This window comes from Tursiops truncatus, chromosome 10, assembly GCF_011762595.2.
Source record: "Tursiops truncatus isolate mTurTru1 chromosome 10, mTurTru1.mat.Y, whole genome shotgun sequence".
Classification (NCBI taxonomy): Eukaryota; Metazoa; Chordata; class Mammalia; order Artiodactyla; family Delphinidae; genus Tursiops; species Tursiops truncatus.
Window position 1 is genome coordinate 43,423,168 of NC_047043.1, and position 18,659 is coordinate 43,441,826.

Below are 18,659 nucleotides of genomic sequence, written 5' to 3' on the forward strand. Positions count from 1 at the left end.
CTTCATCTGGTTTAGGTATCATGGTGGTGGTGGCTTTGTAGAATGAGTTTAGGAGTGTTTCTACCTCTGCAGTTTTTTGGAAGAGTTTGAGAAGAATCAGTGTTAACTCTTCTCTAAATGTTTGATAGAATTTGCCTATGAAGCAATCTGGTCCTGGAGTGTTGTTTGTTGGGAGTTTTTAAATCACAGATTCAATTTCAATACTTGTAATTGGTCCCAGATTAGGCCCGGGACTTCAACAGGCTCCCCAGGGCTCAAGTGGCCAGGGAAAACTCTAGCTGCACTCCCTTCCGATCCTCTGCTTTCCTGAGGGTCTCCCCTGTCCCCATTGATCCCTAATTGTGGGTGAGCCGCTCCAGGCATGGTACCCTTCCCCTCCACCCAGCTGCCCCTCATGGGTGCTGGTCCAATTCGGCCAGCTTTTAGTTTTTCTCCCCCTTTCTCCCTCCCACTCCCACAGGACCCACGTGGCTGGAGGAGGTCTTGATGGGCAGAGGATCAGGCCCAGGACCTCAGCAGGCTCCCCAGGGCCCAAGTGGGCAGGGTAAATGCTGGCCTCATTCCCTTCTGATTCTCTGCCCTCTCCAGGGTCTCCCCTGTTTCCCTCTGGGCGTGGGAACCCCTCCCCTCCCCCAACTGCTCCTCAGGGCTGCTGGTCCCATCCCACCTCTACTTCTCCTCCCCCCGCCCTCCCCCAACATCCTGCCCAGTCGCTTGGGCATCTTCCCATTCCCTTAGTTGTCTGTGGTTCCCCACCAGTGCCTGGTAGGTGCACTAGTTGTGCAGAGATGTGAATTCCACATCCTCCTAGTCCACCATCTTGACTCCACCCCAAGATTCTAAATTATTTTTTTAACATCTATGTATTTATTTGGCTGTGTCGGGTCTTAGTTGCGGCACGCAGGATCTTTGTTGTCACGTGCAGGATCTTTGTTGCAGTATGCAGGATTTAGTTGTGGCATGTGGGATCTTTAATTATGGCATGTGAACTCTCAGTTGTGGCATATGGGATCTAGTTCCCTGAGCAGGGATCAAACCCGGGCCCCCTGCATTGAGAGCACGGAGTCTTAGCCACCAGACCACCAGGGAAGTCCCAAGTCTTTAAACTATTTTGAGCTTATTTTTGCGTATGGTGTGAAGGAGTGTTCTAACTTCATTGATTTACATGCAGCTGTCCAGTTTTCCCAGCGCTGATTGCTGAAGACACTGTCTTTTCTCTATTGCATATTCTTGCCTCCTTTGTCGAAGATTAATTGACCTTAGGTGTGTGGGTTGATTTCTGGGCTCTCTATTCTGTTCCATTGATCCATATGTTTGTTTTTGTGCCCGTACCATGCTGCCTTGATTGCTCTAGCTTTGTAGTATTGTCTGAAGTCTAGAAGGGTTATGCCTCCAGCTTTGTTCTCTTTCCTCAGGATTGGTTTGGCAATTCTGGGTCTTTTGTGGTTCCATATCAATTTTTGGATTATTTGTTCTAGTTCTGTGAAAAATGTCATGGGTAATTTGATGGGGTTCACATTAAATCTGTGGGTTGCTTTGGGTAGTATGGTCATTTTAACAATGTTAATTCTTCCAATCCAAGCTCATGAGTTATCTTTCCATTTCTTTGAATCATCTTCAGTTCCCTTTATCAGTGTTTCATTGTTCTCAGCGTCTGTCTTTCACCTCTTTGGTCAGTTTTATTCCTATGTGTTTTATTTCTTTTTGATGTGATTTTTAAAAGGGTTGGTTTTTTTTACTTTTTCTTTCTGTTGTTGCATTGTTAGTGTAAAGAAGTACAACAGCTTTTTGTATGTTAATCTTGTATCGTAATACCTTGGTGAATTTGTTTATCAGTTCTAATAGGTTTTTGTGTTGAGGCTATAGTTTTCTAGAGAGAGTATCATGTCATCTGCATATATTGACAGTTTTACCTCTTTCCTTCCAATTTTTTTTTTTTTTGCGGTACGTGGGCCTCTCACTGTTGTGGCCTCTCCCGTTGTGGAGCACAGGCTCCGGACGCGCAGGCTTAGTGGCCATGGCTCACGGGCGCAGCCGCTCCATGGCATGTGGGATCTTCCCGGACCGGGGCACGAACCCATGTCCCCTGCATCGGCAGGCGGACTCTCAACCACTGCGCCACCAGGGAAGCCCTTTGCTTCCAATTTGGATACCTTTTATCTCTTTTTCTTGTCTGATTGCTGTGGCTAGGACTTCCAACGCTATGTTGAATAAAAGTGGTGAAAGTGGGTATCCTTGTCTTGTTCCAGATATTAGCAGGAAGGTTTTCAGCTTTTCACTGTTGAGTATTATGTTGACTCTTGGTTTGGCATAGATAGCTTTTATTATGTTGAGGTATGTTCCCGATATAGCCACTTTGGTGACAGTTTTTATTGTGAATAGATGTTGAATTTTATCAGTGCTTTTTCTCATCTATTGAGATGATCATGTGGTTTTTGTCATTTCTTTTTTTGATTTGGCGTATCACGTTGATTGATTTGCATAATGTTGAACCATCCTTGTGGCTCTGGAATGAATCCAACCTGATCATGGTATATGATCATTTTTATGTGTTGTTGGATTCGGTTTGCTAATATTTTTTTGAGGATTTTTCTAACTATATTTGTCAAAGATACTGGCCTGTAATTTTTTGGTAGTGTCTTTGTCTGGTTTGGGTACCAAGGTGATGGTGGTTACATAGAATGACTTTAGGAATGTTCCCTCTTCTTCATGAGCTCCACCCCTCCGAGCTCTTGGAATGCACAAGCTCTGGAAGGTTGTCCACACATGGAGACAGGGCTGAAGTCTGAGCCGATTGCCTGCATTCCCCTGTGAACACACTGCTGTGGTGGAGCCTGCCCCTCCCTTCGCATGATGGACCTGGGCTGTGTCCTGCACACACCCCCAGTTGCAGCCTGGACCACATTCTAGGCCCTTCGGACTGTCTTCGCACAGCCAAACTGAGTCCTCTCCCTGGGTCTGTCCACTGAAGCCTGAGTTTCAGCCCCCAGTTGCCGCACACACCAGCAGGCATGCATCATGGGCTGGGAAGTGCAGTGAGGTGGTATTTTGTGACTGCCTTCTTTCACTTACCATAACATTTTAAGGGTTCATCCATCTTGTAGTATGTATTGGCACTTCATTCTTTTTGTGCATGAATAATATTCCATTGCATGTGCATATACTACATTTTATTTATTAATTCATCAAGTGATGAATGTTTGCCTTGCTTTCACCTATTAGCTATTATGAATAATGCTGCTATAAACATTCTTGGAAGTGTTTTTGTATGAACATATGCTTTCACTTCTCCCGGGTATATATCTAAGAGGGGAATTGCTGGATCATATGTTAACTCTTACGTTTAATCATTTGAGGAATTGCTACACTGCTTTCCAAAGTGGCTGCAAAATTTTACATTCCCCTAGCAGTACCATGAGGGTTACTGTTTCTCCACATCCTTGTCAACTCTTGTTATCTGACTTTTTAATCTTAGTTATCCAAGTGGGTGTGAAGTAGTATCTCATTCTGGTTTTGATTTGCACTTACCTGATGACTAATGATTTGAGCATATTTTCATGTGCCTATTGATCATTGTACATCTTTATATATCTTTGTATAGCTTTACATTCTGGATACAAGTCTCTTATCACATATATGATTTGCAAATATTTTCTCCCATTTCTTGGGTTATCTTGTCACTTTCTTGATGGTGTCCTTTGAAGCACAAAAGTTTTTAGTTTTGGTGAAGTCCAGTTTATGAAGTGATTTTTTAAAATTTTCATTTGTTGTACTTTACAAGTTCCATCTTTTTGTATAATTTTTATCTTTTATTGATATTTTCTATTTGATGTAACATTGCCATCATACCTTTATTTACTTCTTAATCATGTTTCCTGTAGTTCTGTGAATGTGTATATAATGGCTGATTTGGCATCTTTTTCTTACAAATCTGTTCTCACAGGCAGTTTCTGTTGACTGCTTTTTTGTTGTTGTTGTTTTTTAAAGTTAACCACTCCCGGACTTCCTTTGTGGCTCAGTGGTTAAGAATCCGCCTGCCAATGCAGGAGATACAGGTTTGAGCCCTGGTCTGGAAAGATCCCACATGCTGTGGAGCAACTAAGCCCATGTGCCACAACTACTGAGCCTGCACTCTAGAGCCCGCGAGCCACAACTGCTGAGCCCGTGTGCCACAACTACTGAAGCCCGTGTGCCTAGAGCCTGTGCTCCACAACAAGAGAAGCCCCCACAATGAGAAGCCCGCACACCACAGCAAAGAGTAGCCCCTGCTTGCCACAACTAGAGAAAGCCTGCACGAGCAACAAAGACCCAACGCAGCTAAATAAATAAATAATGATAACCACTCCTAATTTTTTTAAAATTAATTAATTAATTCATTTATTTTTGGCTTTGGCCATTATTAGGGCAAGATTTCATTTAATTCCCAATTAAGCAAGTACTTGTAAGTATAAATTCTGTATGAACATAATAAAATCTTCCCAGTGTCTTTCAACGGAGGATAACCCAGGTACCTAAGTTCAAGGAAACCTGTTACTCCAGTGAGGAGTTTAATACCACCAAACAAAACTTAGGATCATGAGCCAACAATGGGAGGTTAGAGACACAGGAGAGACTCACTCAAATTTATCTGGACCCTCAGAGGAGGCAGATGGGCACAAGAGGCCTCTGCTGGTACCCAGGCTCTGGATCCTCATCGAGTTTAGGCAAAAGAGAGAAGTCTGCTCTGGGTCTCTTCATTGGTTGCCAAAATTATTGACAGAAAAAACACGAAACACATCCTAAAAAGTTTCAAGTTACATGTTTTATTTGGGGACCTTACTGAGGACTGTAGCCTGGGGAAACAGCCACTCAGATAGCTCTGAGGAACTGTTCCAAAGAGGCGAGAGGAGAGCCAGGATATGTAGGAGTTTTTGCTGAAAAAAAAAAAATGTAGCAAAGATCACAAGGTAACTGCTAATCACACAAAAAAAGACATCTCAAGTTAATGATTTCAGTGCTCTTTTATGTATGGGAAGATGCAAGAATCTTGGGTCATTGAAATTATTCCTTCAATATACATCTTACCGATCTAGGGCCAGTACCCTTTTTTTCTCCACCTTGAATTCCCCTCAGTGTGCACTGCAGTGGCTGAGGGATGGAATCCAGTAACATGTGTTTACTGGAATGACAGGTGACATCATTTGTCCACATCAGCATAGCTCTGCACATCATCATGTCACAAGTACTCTGTATTCTTAAAACTGCACGTGAATGTAAAATTGTCTCTAAAGAAAAAAATACTAATCAGAACATAGATATATGGCATGGCCAAGCTACATCTAAAACAAGTGTTACAGGTCACAAGGTAGAAAAAGTAGATGCACAGGAAGTTGTGAATCAATGACCTCTGATATTCTGAACCCCTAATATCCACAGTGATTACCAGGTAACATGCTAGGAAGGCTCTTGATGTGACTGTATCTGCACTCTGTACAAACATCAAAAAATCATTCAATGAAAGGTTAGAAATGAATTAATACATGAAAAATTATTTCAGGGCTTCCCTGGTGGCACAGTGGTTAAGAATCCACCTGCCAGTGCAAGGGACACGAGTTTGAGCCCTGGCCCAGAAAGATCCCACATGCCATGTGGAGCATCTAAGCCTGTGTGCCACAACTACTGAGCCTGAGCTCTAGAGCCCACAAGCCACAACTACTGAGCCCATGTGCCACAACTACTGAAGCCTGCGCGCCTAGAGCCCACACTCTGCAACGAGAAGCCGTAACAATGAGAAGCCTGCACACTGCAACTAGAGAAAGCCCGTGCACAGCAACGAAGACCCAACACAGCCAAAAATAAATTTATAAAACGTTATTTTAAAAGAAAAGGTAAGACTCTTACAGAAGAATGCCAGCTGAAAAAAGTTGAGAGGTGGCATTATTTCGTTCTTTTTTTATGGCTGAGTAATATTCCATAAAACCAAATAATGCCGTTTGCAGCAACATGGATGGACCTAGAGGTGACCTTACTTCATACTAAGTGAAGTAAGAAAAGGACAGAAGTCGGAAAGAGAAGGACAAATATATGTGGAATCTAAAAAAATGGTACAAATGAACTTACAAAACAGAAATAGAGTCAGAAGATAGAGTCAGAAAAAGAGTCAAAACAGATACAGAAAACAAACTAATGGTTACTGGGAGGAAAGCAGGGTGGGGGAGATAAGTTAGGAGTTTGGGATTAACATATACACACTACTATATAGAAAATAGATAACTAATAAGGACCTATGTATAGCACAGGGAAGTTTTCTCAATACTCTGTAATGACCTATATGAGAAAAGAATCTAAAAAAAGAGTGGATATATGTATATGTAAAACTGATTCACTTTGCTGTATAGCAGAAACTAACAGAACATTGTAAATCAACTATACTCCAATAAAATTTTTAATTAAAATCTTTCTTAATAAAAAAAAGTTGAGAGAACAGTAGAGTTGGGATATTATCATTTTGTGGACGTCATAGTAAAGTTTGGGAAAAGCAAAAATCATCAGAATATGCTATATATAGGCAATACATTTCATGAGGCATAGTGTTTGAATGGTCTAAAAGTATATCCCCCCAGATGGCCTATTATTTATAAGGGGGAAATTACATATTGTTGATATGGGGCGATACCTTGACCAGGTGATTAAAATTAATATCCTCAATGAGGGTCAAATAGCCATCATGGGTCTCTGGATGTGATCACCTAAAACACTTCAGCATCACTTCGATTTATTTTGTCTGGTAATGCATAACATGAATCAAATCATGAGGAAACATCTGACGAACCAAAATTGGGGAGCATTTTATAAAATATTTGGCCTTGGGAATTCAAAAACATCAATATCATGAAAGACAAAGTTGAAAAACTGCTCCGAATTAAAGAAGAATAAAGAGACATAACTCAATGCACTATGTGATCCTGGAGTAGACAATTGATAAAATGTGATAAAGGACTGCAGATTAGGAAAAAAAGGATCATTCCATGTTAAATTTCCAAATTTTGATGATAATACTGTCATGGCCTACATGTTTATGTCCCTTCAAAATTCATCCCCATTAGGATGGTATTTGGAGATGGAGTTTGGGGGAGATAATGAGGTCATGAGGGTGGAGCTCTCACGATGGGATTAGTGTCCTTACAAGAAAGACACAAGAGAGCTTGCTTCTCTCTGCTTTCCACCCTGTGAAAGTAAAAGAAGACTGTCTGCAAACCAGGAAGAGGGCTCTAACCAAGAACTGATTGTGCTGGCACCTTGATCAGGGACTTCCCAGCCTCCAGGCTGTGAGAAATAAATTGTTGTTTAAGCCACCCTCTCTATGCTAAATTAGTAAAGCAGCCCAAGAGGACTAAAACAAGTACACATGTCAAAGAAAATCCTGATTCTTAGGAAGTACACACTGAACTATTAAGGGATAAGGAGGCATGATATATGCAACCTACTCTCCAGTGATTCAGAAAGAAAAAAGTATGTGTATATTTCTATGTAGATAGAAATACAGAATACGATAAAACAGATACTATTCTTGCAATTTTTCTGTAAGTGTGAAATCATACAGAAGTTTTGCTCGTGCTTAGGATTTTTCACCCTTCAGTTTGTGGGAAGAAAGAATATTATACTTGCCTTAAATTCCTCCATAGTCACTCTTTAGTAAATAAATTTTAACAACTATTCTAACATGTAGATTATCATAAAAGAGGTTAAATAGATCTTAATACTTATGACATCTTAATACCAGCCAGCAAGATAGTAACAAATATACCTACGGTTAAACTGTGCCACAGACCAATTACTTTATCAGATACAAACCATTTCTAATATTTTGGTTGTCCATGGTGTTTCCAAAACCCTTGTGACCCACTACAAGTTGAACCATCAGAAGTTTTGTTCAGTGGCCTTATATGGAGGAGTAGTACTGCTATGAAGCAAATACTGAAAGATGATCCTCCAAACATTTCTAGAAAGAGGGTGGGAAGTTTTGCAAATACTACTCACAATATGTAGTAATGTTACCCCAAACTACTGTTCCCAGTTTACTCATAAGGGCAAATACCTGATTGCTTGAAGGGGAGGATTCCTTTCCCGAAGAAGTAATTATCACAGCTTCCTCTGATGAGAAAAGTGGCTTGTACATATGACCCAACCATAGAAATGAACCACCCCTTTTTTCCTGCGCTTCTTTTCCTTGTGTGCAACACTTGTACAGAATTCCAGACCTGAGAGGAACAAAGAAATTGTACTACAGACCTAGTGGATAGTCTTTTGTACTCTTTCAGATCTAAATGCTCTTTGTTCTGCTCTCACAACTCCCAGAAAATGACTGTGACAACTGGTTCCAAAGTATCTTAAGAGCCATTTTTCTTCCCTAAAGAATATTCTATTTTGGAATAAATGCCTATAAATCTATTTCTTACTTTATCAGAACTTATTAAAGAGACCATTCCAGTTGCCAGGTCTTAGAGCATTTACTCCAAACCAAATATGGTTCTTAATAATACAAATGCATTGGAAATATTTGTTCCTTTTCTAAAGCATAATATTTGGTGCTGTGTATATATTAACTCTTTTCCCCAAGTTGAATGCTATACTTTCCCTTTTTTGAGATTTATGAATATTGGACAATGATTCTTTTTTGTTTGTTTTGGCCAGGTGGCTTGTGGAATCTTAGTTCTCCGACCAGGGATTGAACCTGGGGCCCCGGCATTGAAAGTGCTGAGTCCTAACCACTGGACCACCAGGGAATTCCCTGAACAGTGATTCTTAAAGAGGGTTTGAGACTTACTGATGCATTTAATTTCCTCTTGGTGTCATTCCCTTAGTCAAGAACCAGGACTTGGAATCTTAAATCCTGGATGCAGCCAATGTTCAAACAGATGGTTCTATAAATAATCACTCAACAAAACCAGCTAGAAAGTCAATAGAAAACTGCTGAAATCAAAACTAAAGTTGAAGCCTGTACTTATTTGTTTCAATGAGTTGAAGGAAGGATATCAACATGTAGATTTGGAAATTATTATAATGTTGTGTCCAACAAAGTCTAAGAGAACTGAATTTGAGGGGTTACCAAACCCATTGATGGGTTCCCTTCAGGATCTTAACTCATAAAGCAAAATAATGGATCCACAGTGAAACATAAAAAACATTTTCCCATGGTTAAAAGTTTCCATTTTGAACCCTGAACCAATCAGCAAAGAACTCTGCTTTTTCCAATTCTAACCAGTTCCCTACCACACCGACTGGCCTTTAAAGCACCCCACCCAATCTCTTCTTAATTTCCTAAGATTAAGGGACTCCCAAGCTTTGCCTATAGTTTGTTCTCCTCTGCTACACCAAGCTAAATAAAACTGGCCTTACAGGAACTACAGGCATGTCGCTTAAATATTAATGGGTTTCAAAAGATTTTCTTATTAACACATAGTCCAGCTCCCCAGAGAAAATTACTATTAGTACTTAAGTCGGGTTCCTATTTCAGGCATGGTTTGCTTGGTGGTTTGATGTGGTTCTGACCATATTATATATGCCTTGCATTTAAAAAAATATGCTTTTAGAAATTTTTTTTAATACCTTCCTCAGAGAATCATGGTACAGGTTCAATCTTAACACCAGTATCTATCTATCTATCTATCTATCTATCTATCTATCTATCTATCAGTCTACCTTGGCTGTGTCAGGTCTTCGTTGTGGCATACGGGACTTCTTAGTTGTGGCATGCATGCAGAATCTAATTCCCTGGCTGGGATTGAACCCTGGCCCCCTGTATTGGGAGCGCACAAGGAATGAAGAGTTATGAGCATATTTGGGCTCTTGTTTTCCAAGTTTTACACATTAACTCCTACCTGCAAATGGTTAATGTAAATGTTCCACTGAACTCTCACCAGCACATTAGGAGAATCCTAAATACAAGTTTTGCCTAGACATTTAAAAGTTTTAGAAATATTTACATACAGCTTTTAAGGAACACAACAGGCAGGTCTCTCATTCTCAATTTGCCTCTACAATTCTCAAACTTACGAAGTAGAAAAGCAACTTAAGTCATAAAGCCCTGGAAGGAAATATGGACTATTAAGCAATAATTACTACCAATATAGGTAATCACATGTTGGGCATGTATGCAGACAGGCAAAAAAGGCATCTAAGATTTACAAGAATTTTCCAACTTAAAGTCTTTTCAAAACCTTTACTAACAATTGTGGATGTGTAAAAAAAAAAAAATGGGGCTTTTTGGTAAGGCAGTTAAGTGAAAAATATGAGAACACATATTTGAACATGAGTGAACTATTTTACAGGATTTTTGAGTGTGAACACTGGAAAACAGTCAACTATTCTATTTTACTAAGATACTATCTGAGAACGTCTTTAAAAAGTACGTTGTAACATTACTGTCCTACTGGGCCCAGGATTCTCTAGCCTCGCCAGCTTTCTTCAGGTCAACCTGGAGATGGGAGCTCAGGGCCTCAGTTTTCCTCCTCAGGTGTATTAATACAGGCTCTGAGTGGAGACTGAGGATGGAGAACAGGTGAGCAGTGTAAGGCTGCCTCAGATTTCTGCACTGATCTTAGAATTCGGCTAAGCATCCATATCTCCGACCCTTCGGAGAAAAAAGGAGAAGTGATAAATTAGTCTCCGTCACCCGCCTGTCACTTCCACAACCACACGAAACGCATGCCTACGCACTCCTCCCCATCCTCGTCCCCGCCCTTTACTGTAAAACAGAACCCCGCCAGCCCACCGCCCGGCGAGCGGCAGTGACGTCAGCCTCGAGGAGCGCATGCGCCATGCCTCGGGGTCCTCTTCCGTTCTTTTCCAGTAACGCTTAGGGTGGTCTCGGTGCTGTTGAAACTATAGTTCCCAGCGGCCGGCGCGGCGGAGGAGGGAGGCCGGGACTGCGCCAGGGAGGCCAGGCACAGCGGGCCTAGCGGGCCACTCCTCCTCGGGAAGCGGTTTTGCAGCCCTTTCCGCCCGCGGTGTCGGCGGCTCGGCGGCGTCCTCGGCTCGGCACGCACGCGGGGGCGGGTCACGGCGGCGTGTGGCTGGCTGGCCGGCGGGTTCGGCGGGGAGGCTGAGGCGGCGGCGGGGACGGCGGCAGCGCGGGTGCCGGCAGGCGGGCTGTCGGGGAGATGGGAGACCCAGGGTCGGAGGTGAGTAGCGGGCTGGGCACGGTGTGGTGCGGGGTCCGGGGGGTGCTGGGCCGGGCCTGGGGGCCTGGGGGACGAGGGTGCCTCAGCAACAATGGCCGCCCGGCCCGGCTCGGGAACCTCTGCTCGGCGCGGGCGCGGCGTGGGTTCCGAGGCCGACTGCCTCTTGGGGGAGCGTGCTCCCTGCTCCTCGGGAGAAGGGATGCGGAGGGGCCCCTGCGGTCCACGGACGCGACCTCGGGCTCGCGGAGGCTGGGACTCCGTTAGGTCTTCTCGAGAGCTTTCGTTTTTCGGTTCCCTTTGGAAAAATCTGTAAGTGCGGGGTTGTCTAGATAACCGTGCTTTGGCTTATTTTATAGATAATAGAATGTGTCCCTCCAGCTGGGCCTGAGGCGTCCGAGTCAACACCCGAGGAAAATGAAGATGACATTCAGTTTGTTAGTGTAAGTAGCGACGATATTCGGGTTTTTCCGAGTCAGAGACTATGCGTGATAAGCCGTGATGTGATTACCTCTCACCTGTTTGTTCATCATGCAGCAAACGTGTGTGAATGTCTGATAGAGACTGTACACTGTGGAGTAGGGCATAGGAGTAGGGAATTTGCCTGAAGAGGTGTCTGAGCAGCCCCAGTAGGCATCACAAAGCCTGTGGCCTGCGGTGCGTGTTGTACCCTGAATCTCGCCTCTCCCCCTGCACTTAGAGCCTTTCATGTACGCAGGGTTGTGGTCTCCTAAGAGTGTTTTGAAATGAGACAAGAGTAACTTCTAAAAGATAGCACACAGGTTAGGGAGAAGGGGCGGCTAGTGATGAGGAATGAGGTAGAAAACCAGAAGGGCTGCAGGAACTCAACTTCTGAGCCTGTGTGTCTCCATAACGTGAAGGCGGGTGGCTTGAAGACTTCACTAAGCTCCGAGCTCATCCTGTTTACAGCACAGTCCAGCAGGCGAGGTTCACAATGAAGGGCCCGTATCACCAGGAGCATCCTGTATCTTTCTGTTTTTATTCCCTTCGGACAGTAGTTTTCAAGCATTAGTAAGTAGAAGTGTGTGGATTCCCGGGCCTCACTCCAGACCTATGGAATCAGAAATGGGAGGTGGGGCCCAGGAATCTTCATGTTGGTGCAAATGCGGGGGTGTATGAAGCTGTGAACACACTTTGTAAAACATTGGTTGCAAAAACTGAAGGGGGTGCTATGATACATTTGAGGATAATTTCCACCCCACACTGTTAAAGTTTTATAAAGGCTCTGCTAAAAGTAGTATCTCACTTAGCTAGAGAATCCTTCTACTGTAAATGATTCTTTTTGAATACTGTAGTTGAGGTTTGCTATTAAAGGTGTATAATCTTTCTTTAATTCCCTGTCTGATGTGTATTTGTGTTTGTTGGTTCTTGGACAGTTTTGAAAAACTGGTTATTAAACAGTGTCTTCTGTGTACCCCAACATTAGGCCATTGTGATGCATTGTTGTATTGTGTTTCAGTGGGTTTGTTTAGGAGTCTTTCACAAGATCATTTCTTGGGTTTTTTTGTCTTTGCCCATGCATATGGTGCTGTATCCTTTTCATTTTAAACTTTAAAGGTTTGGCGGGGATGGTAGAAGAAATTGTATCCTGCCTGTTCCTTCACTGTGAGTTGAAGTATGTTTGGCTCTTCAGGACAGATATTTCAGGTTCTCCCTGAATATGGGTATATTTGTGAATGGAGAATATTTACCTTGGTATTTTGTGGAAATTAAAGTAAGAGGGATACACTTCTTTATGAACTATGGGGCTTACTTTGAGAATCATAGATGGAATCTACAAAAATAAGATTAAAAAATATATATATATAGGTACTGTGTGGAGTGAAGAATGGTGGTGTAGCTTGTCAGTACTTAATGTAAGCATGTATTAGACTGAAGTTTAAGAATACTCTTTTAAGTTAAATATTATTTTAAATGTAGAGAATCTGTTATATCTTTGCATCCAGAGTAAAAATACACAGTCAGTGAATATGTGTCCATCTTGATACATCTTATATTTATCTCTGTTTCCAAATATAAATTCAAAGGTTTGATAGTTCAAAATGGAGAAGTGAATTATATGTATTAAATGCAATTACAGTACTAGAAGAAACCTATTAAAAACATTCCTTATGCCTTTATGGTGATAACACTTCAATGTATTAATGATACCTTAATTCTATTTTAAAATACATTAGAGACAGAATCTTCTCTCTCTAACCCAATCTTATACTTGACTCCTCAGGTAGTGCTTGTTCAATAAAAATAATAAATAGTCTGTGCTTAAGATTTCTTCAGATACAAAAAGAACATTGTGATATTACTTCTTGATTTACACTGGTTTGGATTTCTTAGTTCATTCTTAGCCTAACTTTCCCATCTTTAATCCGCATGGTGGCACAGTAGTTTTTGTGTGGTTTAGAAAATACAGAGTTTGAAACTAAGCATATTGGAGGAACGGAAGGATATAGATGTGGAGGTGCAAAAATGAGCCCTTTCATTTAAATTTTATTGAAATACACATACAGAGAATTGCACAGTTCATAAGTGTACCGTCTGATTTTTGCGAAGCCAATACACATGTGTAAACAGTGCTTTAACTCAAGAGACAGAATATTACTATACAAACTTTTCATTTAGGTCTTTTGCTCTAATTTTCTGTTTAATTTAGTAATATGATCCCTTATTCAGCCACCATATTTATTCTCTGCATTCTTTGAAACTGCAGATATGTTAGTTAATTTACTCCCAGAAAACTGTTTTAACTCAGGGCTAATGACGTGATCTTTCACAGTGCTACTCTAGATACAAAGGTATAAAAACTGCTGAGACAGCCTGTCGTAATCTTGATAACAGCACATGAGATTTAGGCTTCAACCAAGATGATTGGTATAATGTGGAATCATTGAACATGTGGAATATTTGTATATTTTCATAAATTACTTCGGGGGGTCATGGACAAATAATGAGGGTGTCTTTTGGCTGCGTATCTTGGGGTTGTATTAGCTCAGTAAATAAAAATAATGTTGGAGCAAAGTCCTGAATTAAGTACCTTAGAACTACAGAGATTAGTTGGAAGTACATCCTACCCGTAAGTGTCAGTATTTCAGTGTGAGAGATGAGATAGGGATGAGGACTTTGTAAATAGTTCTAGTAGAAAGTTCTTTTATAAAAAGTACAAGGTGCTGTAAAAAAAAAAAAAAAGACATACGATTTTCAGTTTATTTTTCATAGGAAGCATTTAGTGTTTGTATGTGTTTAAAAGAGTATTTTAAGAAGAAACAAGGAAAGTCATCAAAATGGGAGAGCAGAGAGGATTATGCTTAGTTCTGAAGGGTACTTTTTTTTAAGTGGGAGAAGGAAGGATGGGCCGGATAGTATAGATTTTGAATTGTGGACTAAATTTGAACTTAGAGCAGGCATTTGGGAATCATTTGAAATGTTTGAATCGGGCGGGACTGCAGAAGTAAACTATGTCCCTAACTTCTCTATGTGGGGAAAAAAACCCGTGTTTTGCTTCTGCCTGTGCTCCTGCCCCTAAATTGTGTGACTTTGGAGTAGAATCCTTTGATTTTGTTACTGGTACAGAGGGGATGAGAATGATGGTTCACTAGTTGATGGATGAAGCAAATTTAAATAAAATACCTTGGAATTGGAGGACCACATGCATTTATACTTTTTAAGAATATAAGCAGCCATTATAAATGTAGTAAGAAATTGCCTTTTCTTGATATTTGTATTATAATTATTACTGTTTGAGGAGAATTAATAACTTATTTTTTGGCTAGTGTTGTGAGTTATTCAGAGTTGGGGACAGTAGCAGGTAGACTTTTTCCTCAAATTAAAGGAAGAGAAAGTATCTTATCTCTGAAACTTAGGAAATAAGCATTGATTTAAACATAGTGTGTATACTTGGAACTGCCTCAGAATTATGTGATTAGAGACCACACAGCCAATGATGTGATTAGAGAACCAGATGGGCCTCAGTTAGTTTTCTCCTTTGTTAAATGGTACAATAGTGAAGTAATGTGGGGATTGAATGAAGTAACATACGTGAAAAGTTTAGTACCTTTGCCTGTACAGGGCTCAGTGACACATGTTCCCGATTAGAGTAAAATCAACGGAGTACCAAAGGGTGTTGATTCCTTAGGTTCGTTATGGTGGAAGTTTGGCCATATCCACTGTGAAAATTAGCTACAGTTAGAGTGTTTGTTTATAAGTAATATTTTCCTTTGGAATATCTATCTTCCGTTGTTTTTCCACTCAGCCTCTTTGCCTTTTTAGGTCTCAAACACATGCTGTCTTCTCCTACCATTCTGTCAGTTATAACTCCATAATATTCGTTGAGTGAATGAATACTCTCAATGACCCCTGCTTTTTCTCATGTATGGACTTCCTATCCTGATTCTTTTTATTCTGCTCTCTTAATTAGTGTGAATCATAAGTTGTCATTGTTCAGTAGTTCAGAGGTGGCTGGGTATCAGTTTAGTGGTTGACCCCAGCAGGATATTTATGCTACTTTTTCTCATCTGTCCTTACTCCTGCCCTTTCTCCTGTTTCTGCAGCTACTTTTTCATCTTGTTTGTGACCATTTTCCTGCCCATTCTACTTTGTGCTTTGTGCCCAGTTATCCTTTCATCTCCCTTTTTTCTCTACCTGCCAACCCTTCATGGAAGCTCTGCCCCAGCCTCTGTGTGTTTCTGGTACCTCAGGGACTTTCTTGGTGTGCTGCTTCACTGGGCGTGTAATAAAAGTTCCTAACGTACATTTCTTGAGGAGAGCAAGCTATTATATTTTTATCTCCTCTACTACCTTCTTGGATTGAATGTATGATTTTGATAACCTTATTACAAATGGTAGGTTTGGGTCTTAAAGTAGGTGATTCATCTCTGTTGACCACACATTGCAGAATATCTGTCTCTCTAATCCTCTTTTTAAATGTCCATTTTTACAGCTCAGGCAGAAATCCTAATTACTTTATTACATGAGCCCTGCCCAGAAGTTTTGCTCTCTGGTTTTATCTTAGTGGCTAAATCACCACCTGCAGGGAAAGCAGTTTCCTGCTTGGAGAGAAGTTGCAGCCTAGGGGAGAAATACACTGTCTTTGAGACTGGATGCCTCCTCTCAGGAAGAGGATCTTTAACTGGATCTTAGCTTCTGTCTCTTGACCTGAGGTCTTTTTCTCTTAATTTTTCCACTGAATATATCACTTTGGCTTCCCAACAGCCGTCTTTCCCAATCCTGAGAAATCTTTCCCTCAGCCATGTTCTCCCCCATGTCCCTTTCTCTTGTTTTAAACATAGTAGAATTTTTCAAAGAATAATCTTTACTCTTGGCCTTTACTGCCTCATTTTCAGCTTAATTTTTTAGAGCCTGACTGGTATGCTCACTGCTATCTTGAAAGTTGCTCTGTTTGTTGTTAAATTCAGTGGCTTTTTTTTTTTTTTCGGTGCTCAGTGTTTTTGGCCACATTTAGCATTGACACCTTTTCATTGAGGTTTTCTCTGTCTTTAGGTTCTTTGAATTTGTGCATTTCTGATTCTTCTCAGATCTCTGATTACCTACTTAGCTCTTCTTCCTAAATCCTAAAATTCCATCATTTCCTCAAGAGCCTCCTTGAATCCCTTCTTTCTCCTCTTTGCTTTCTTCCTTGGCAATATCATAGTTTCAGTTTAGTTCTAGAGTTACTAGTCTTGTAGGGGAGCATCTTTCCAGTCTCCATTTCCAGTTACGTTCCTATACCCAGATTACAGGCTTGCATTTCCAGCTGTCTGCCAGGTGCCTCTGTGTACCCCTCGTACATCATCCCATTATGGCCAAAGGAATGCCAGCTCTGTCTTTGTATTCCAAATTTATGTCTATCCTTTAGTCTCCTAAGCTTGAAACCTTAGTGACCACTTTGACCCCTTGTGGTTGTTGGGGTTTTGTTTTTATAGTCAATCATTTTTTGTTTTTTGTTTTCATCTTACCTGTATATCCTTTTGTATATGCACCACAGCATCACTGTTATTTTTGCCATCACCAGTATTTTAGTTTTGCATTATTATGTGTGTGGACTGATTAATTATCCTGCTTTCTATACTTCTCTATGTGATTAATCTTCTTAAGGTAAGCTCTCATGATCTTATTCCCATCTTAGTATTTATTGATTCCCTTTTGCCTACAGAATAAAATCTAGGCTTTTAAGCTTAGCATTCAAGGCTTGGTCTGCCGTGGAGTCAGTATGGATGGAAAGAAAAGATGAAGGAGAACCAGGTTTGATGTGTGACTGTAGGAGTCGGAAGTACAGCCTAGTTCCTAGTCAGAGATACCCATCCCACCTGAAAAGCATTGGCTTACAGTATCTGACGTTGTAGCACTATTCCTGTGTTAATAATCCTCTCCCCAAGGAATCAACACAGTCCTAATACCCTACCTTGGCCGAGTCTCTTTTAGGTCTTGTCATCATTTCTTAGTCTTGTGCTATGATTATTTTCATCTGCATTTGTTTTGATTATTTTCTACCACCCATAAGGCTTCCTCTTCAGAAGAGTTCTTGCCAATAAATCCCAGCATCGACAAAAAGGATTGTTTTAAATGCTAATTTAGTTTGAATAACTCTCCATGACTTGTTAATTTGTTCATTTTTTCCTAGGAAGGACCATTGAGACCTGTTCTGGAATACATTGATCTGGTCAGCAGTGATGATGAAGAGCCTAGCACCTCTCAGAGTGAGGTAAGTATATTACATTTGACTTGCATTTCTTCACTTCTGGCATTTAAGAAGCATTCTCTAAAGAGAGTCATCAAATCAGCGATGGCTGTGTTTAGGTGCTATTGTGCTTTAGAGAACGGCCTGTTTCTGTTAGAATGGCCCTGAAAGGTAGTCCAGGGAGTCCTCTGCCCAGAAGATCTCCTGCTTCCAGCTTTGTTCCTCTACTTTCAGCGAGGATTTGAAAGGATTATGTGACACAGGAAAGTTCTAAGCCTTGGAGGCCATATCTGATAAAAGGGAAATGGAATAAAACTGCAAGATTTTTGGCTCCCTTCTCCTTTCCTGTCTCTCCTCAGGTGCCCTGTAGAACTGGATCCTTTTCTTCCAGAACCATGTGGCCACAGAAAATTTGTTGTATCTTGGAAGAAAGGATATGTGAAGATCCTTTAGAAATGGAATATGGGGAAGGGTTGTGGATTATTCAGGTGTCATCCTTTTAACCTCCTCTTTCCCCCTCATATTTGGGGTTTTCTCTCTGACCTGTGATTTATTGGTTGTGGGTTTGACCTTTAAACTTATGCTTCCCCTACTCTGAGAACCAAAGTAGCTGAGCACTTTGTAGAAATCTTGTCTTTCATTTGTCTTAGCCCGAATTTCTGTTAATGGGCTCTTTTCTTGATTCATTAGAGAACTGGCTGTGTGTTCAAGGCGGCCAGAAAGCTACTTGCTGTATGATATAAAGTATTGGGACTTGAACTTGCAATCAAAATACCTAGGTTTTAGTGTCAGCTTTACTTCTTATTAAG

The 18,659-nt window shown here is 41.1% G+C and overlaps 1 protein-coding gene across 5 annotated transcripts in view; it reads left to right on the forward strand.

The window, feature by feature from the left end:
• The window catches only part of LOC101325731 (E3 SUMO-protein ligase ZNF451), a 125,641-nt gene that overhangs the window by 15,400 nt on the left and 91,582 nt on the right, over positions 1 to 18,659 (forward strand). For 2 of the 5 annotated variants that reach the window (XR_012334528.1, XM_073810899.1), the window contains exons 2-3: positions 11,519 to 11,602; positions 17,794 to 17,874. Coding sequence is in view for 3 of the 5 variants with exons in the window: in XM_073810899.1 (XP_073667000.1) it covers positions 11,519 to 11,602; positions 17,794 to 17,874 (165 nt within the window). In the remaining 2 variants the exon portion in view is untranslated. Of the gene's footprint in view, positions 1 to 8,516; positions 11,163 to 11,518; positions 11,603 to 17,793; positions 17,875 to 18,659 lie in introns of those variants that run through there. The other 3 variants (XR_002175622.3, XM_073810900.1, XM_073810898.1) reach the window with 3 other exon arrangements.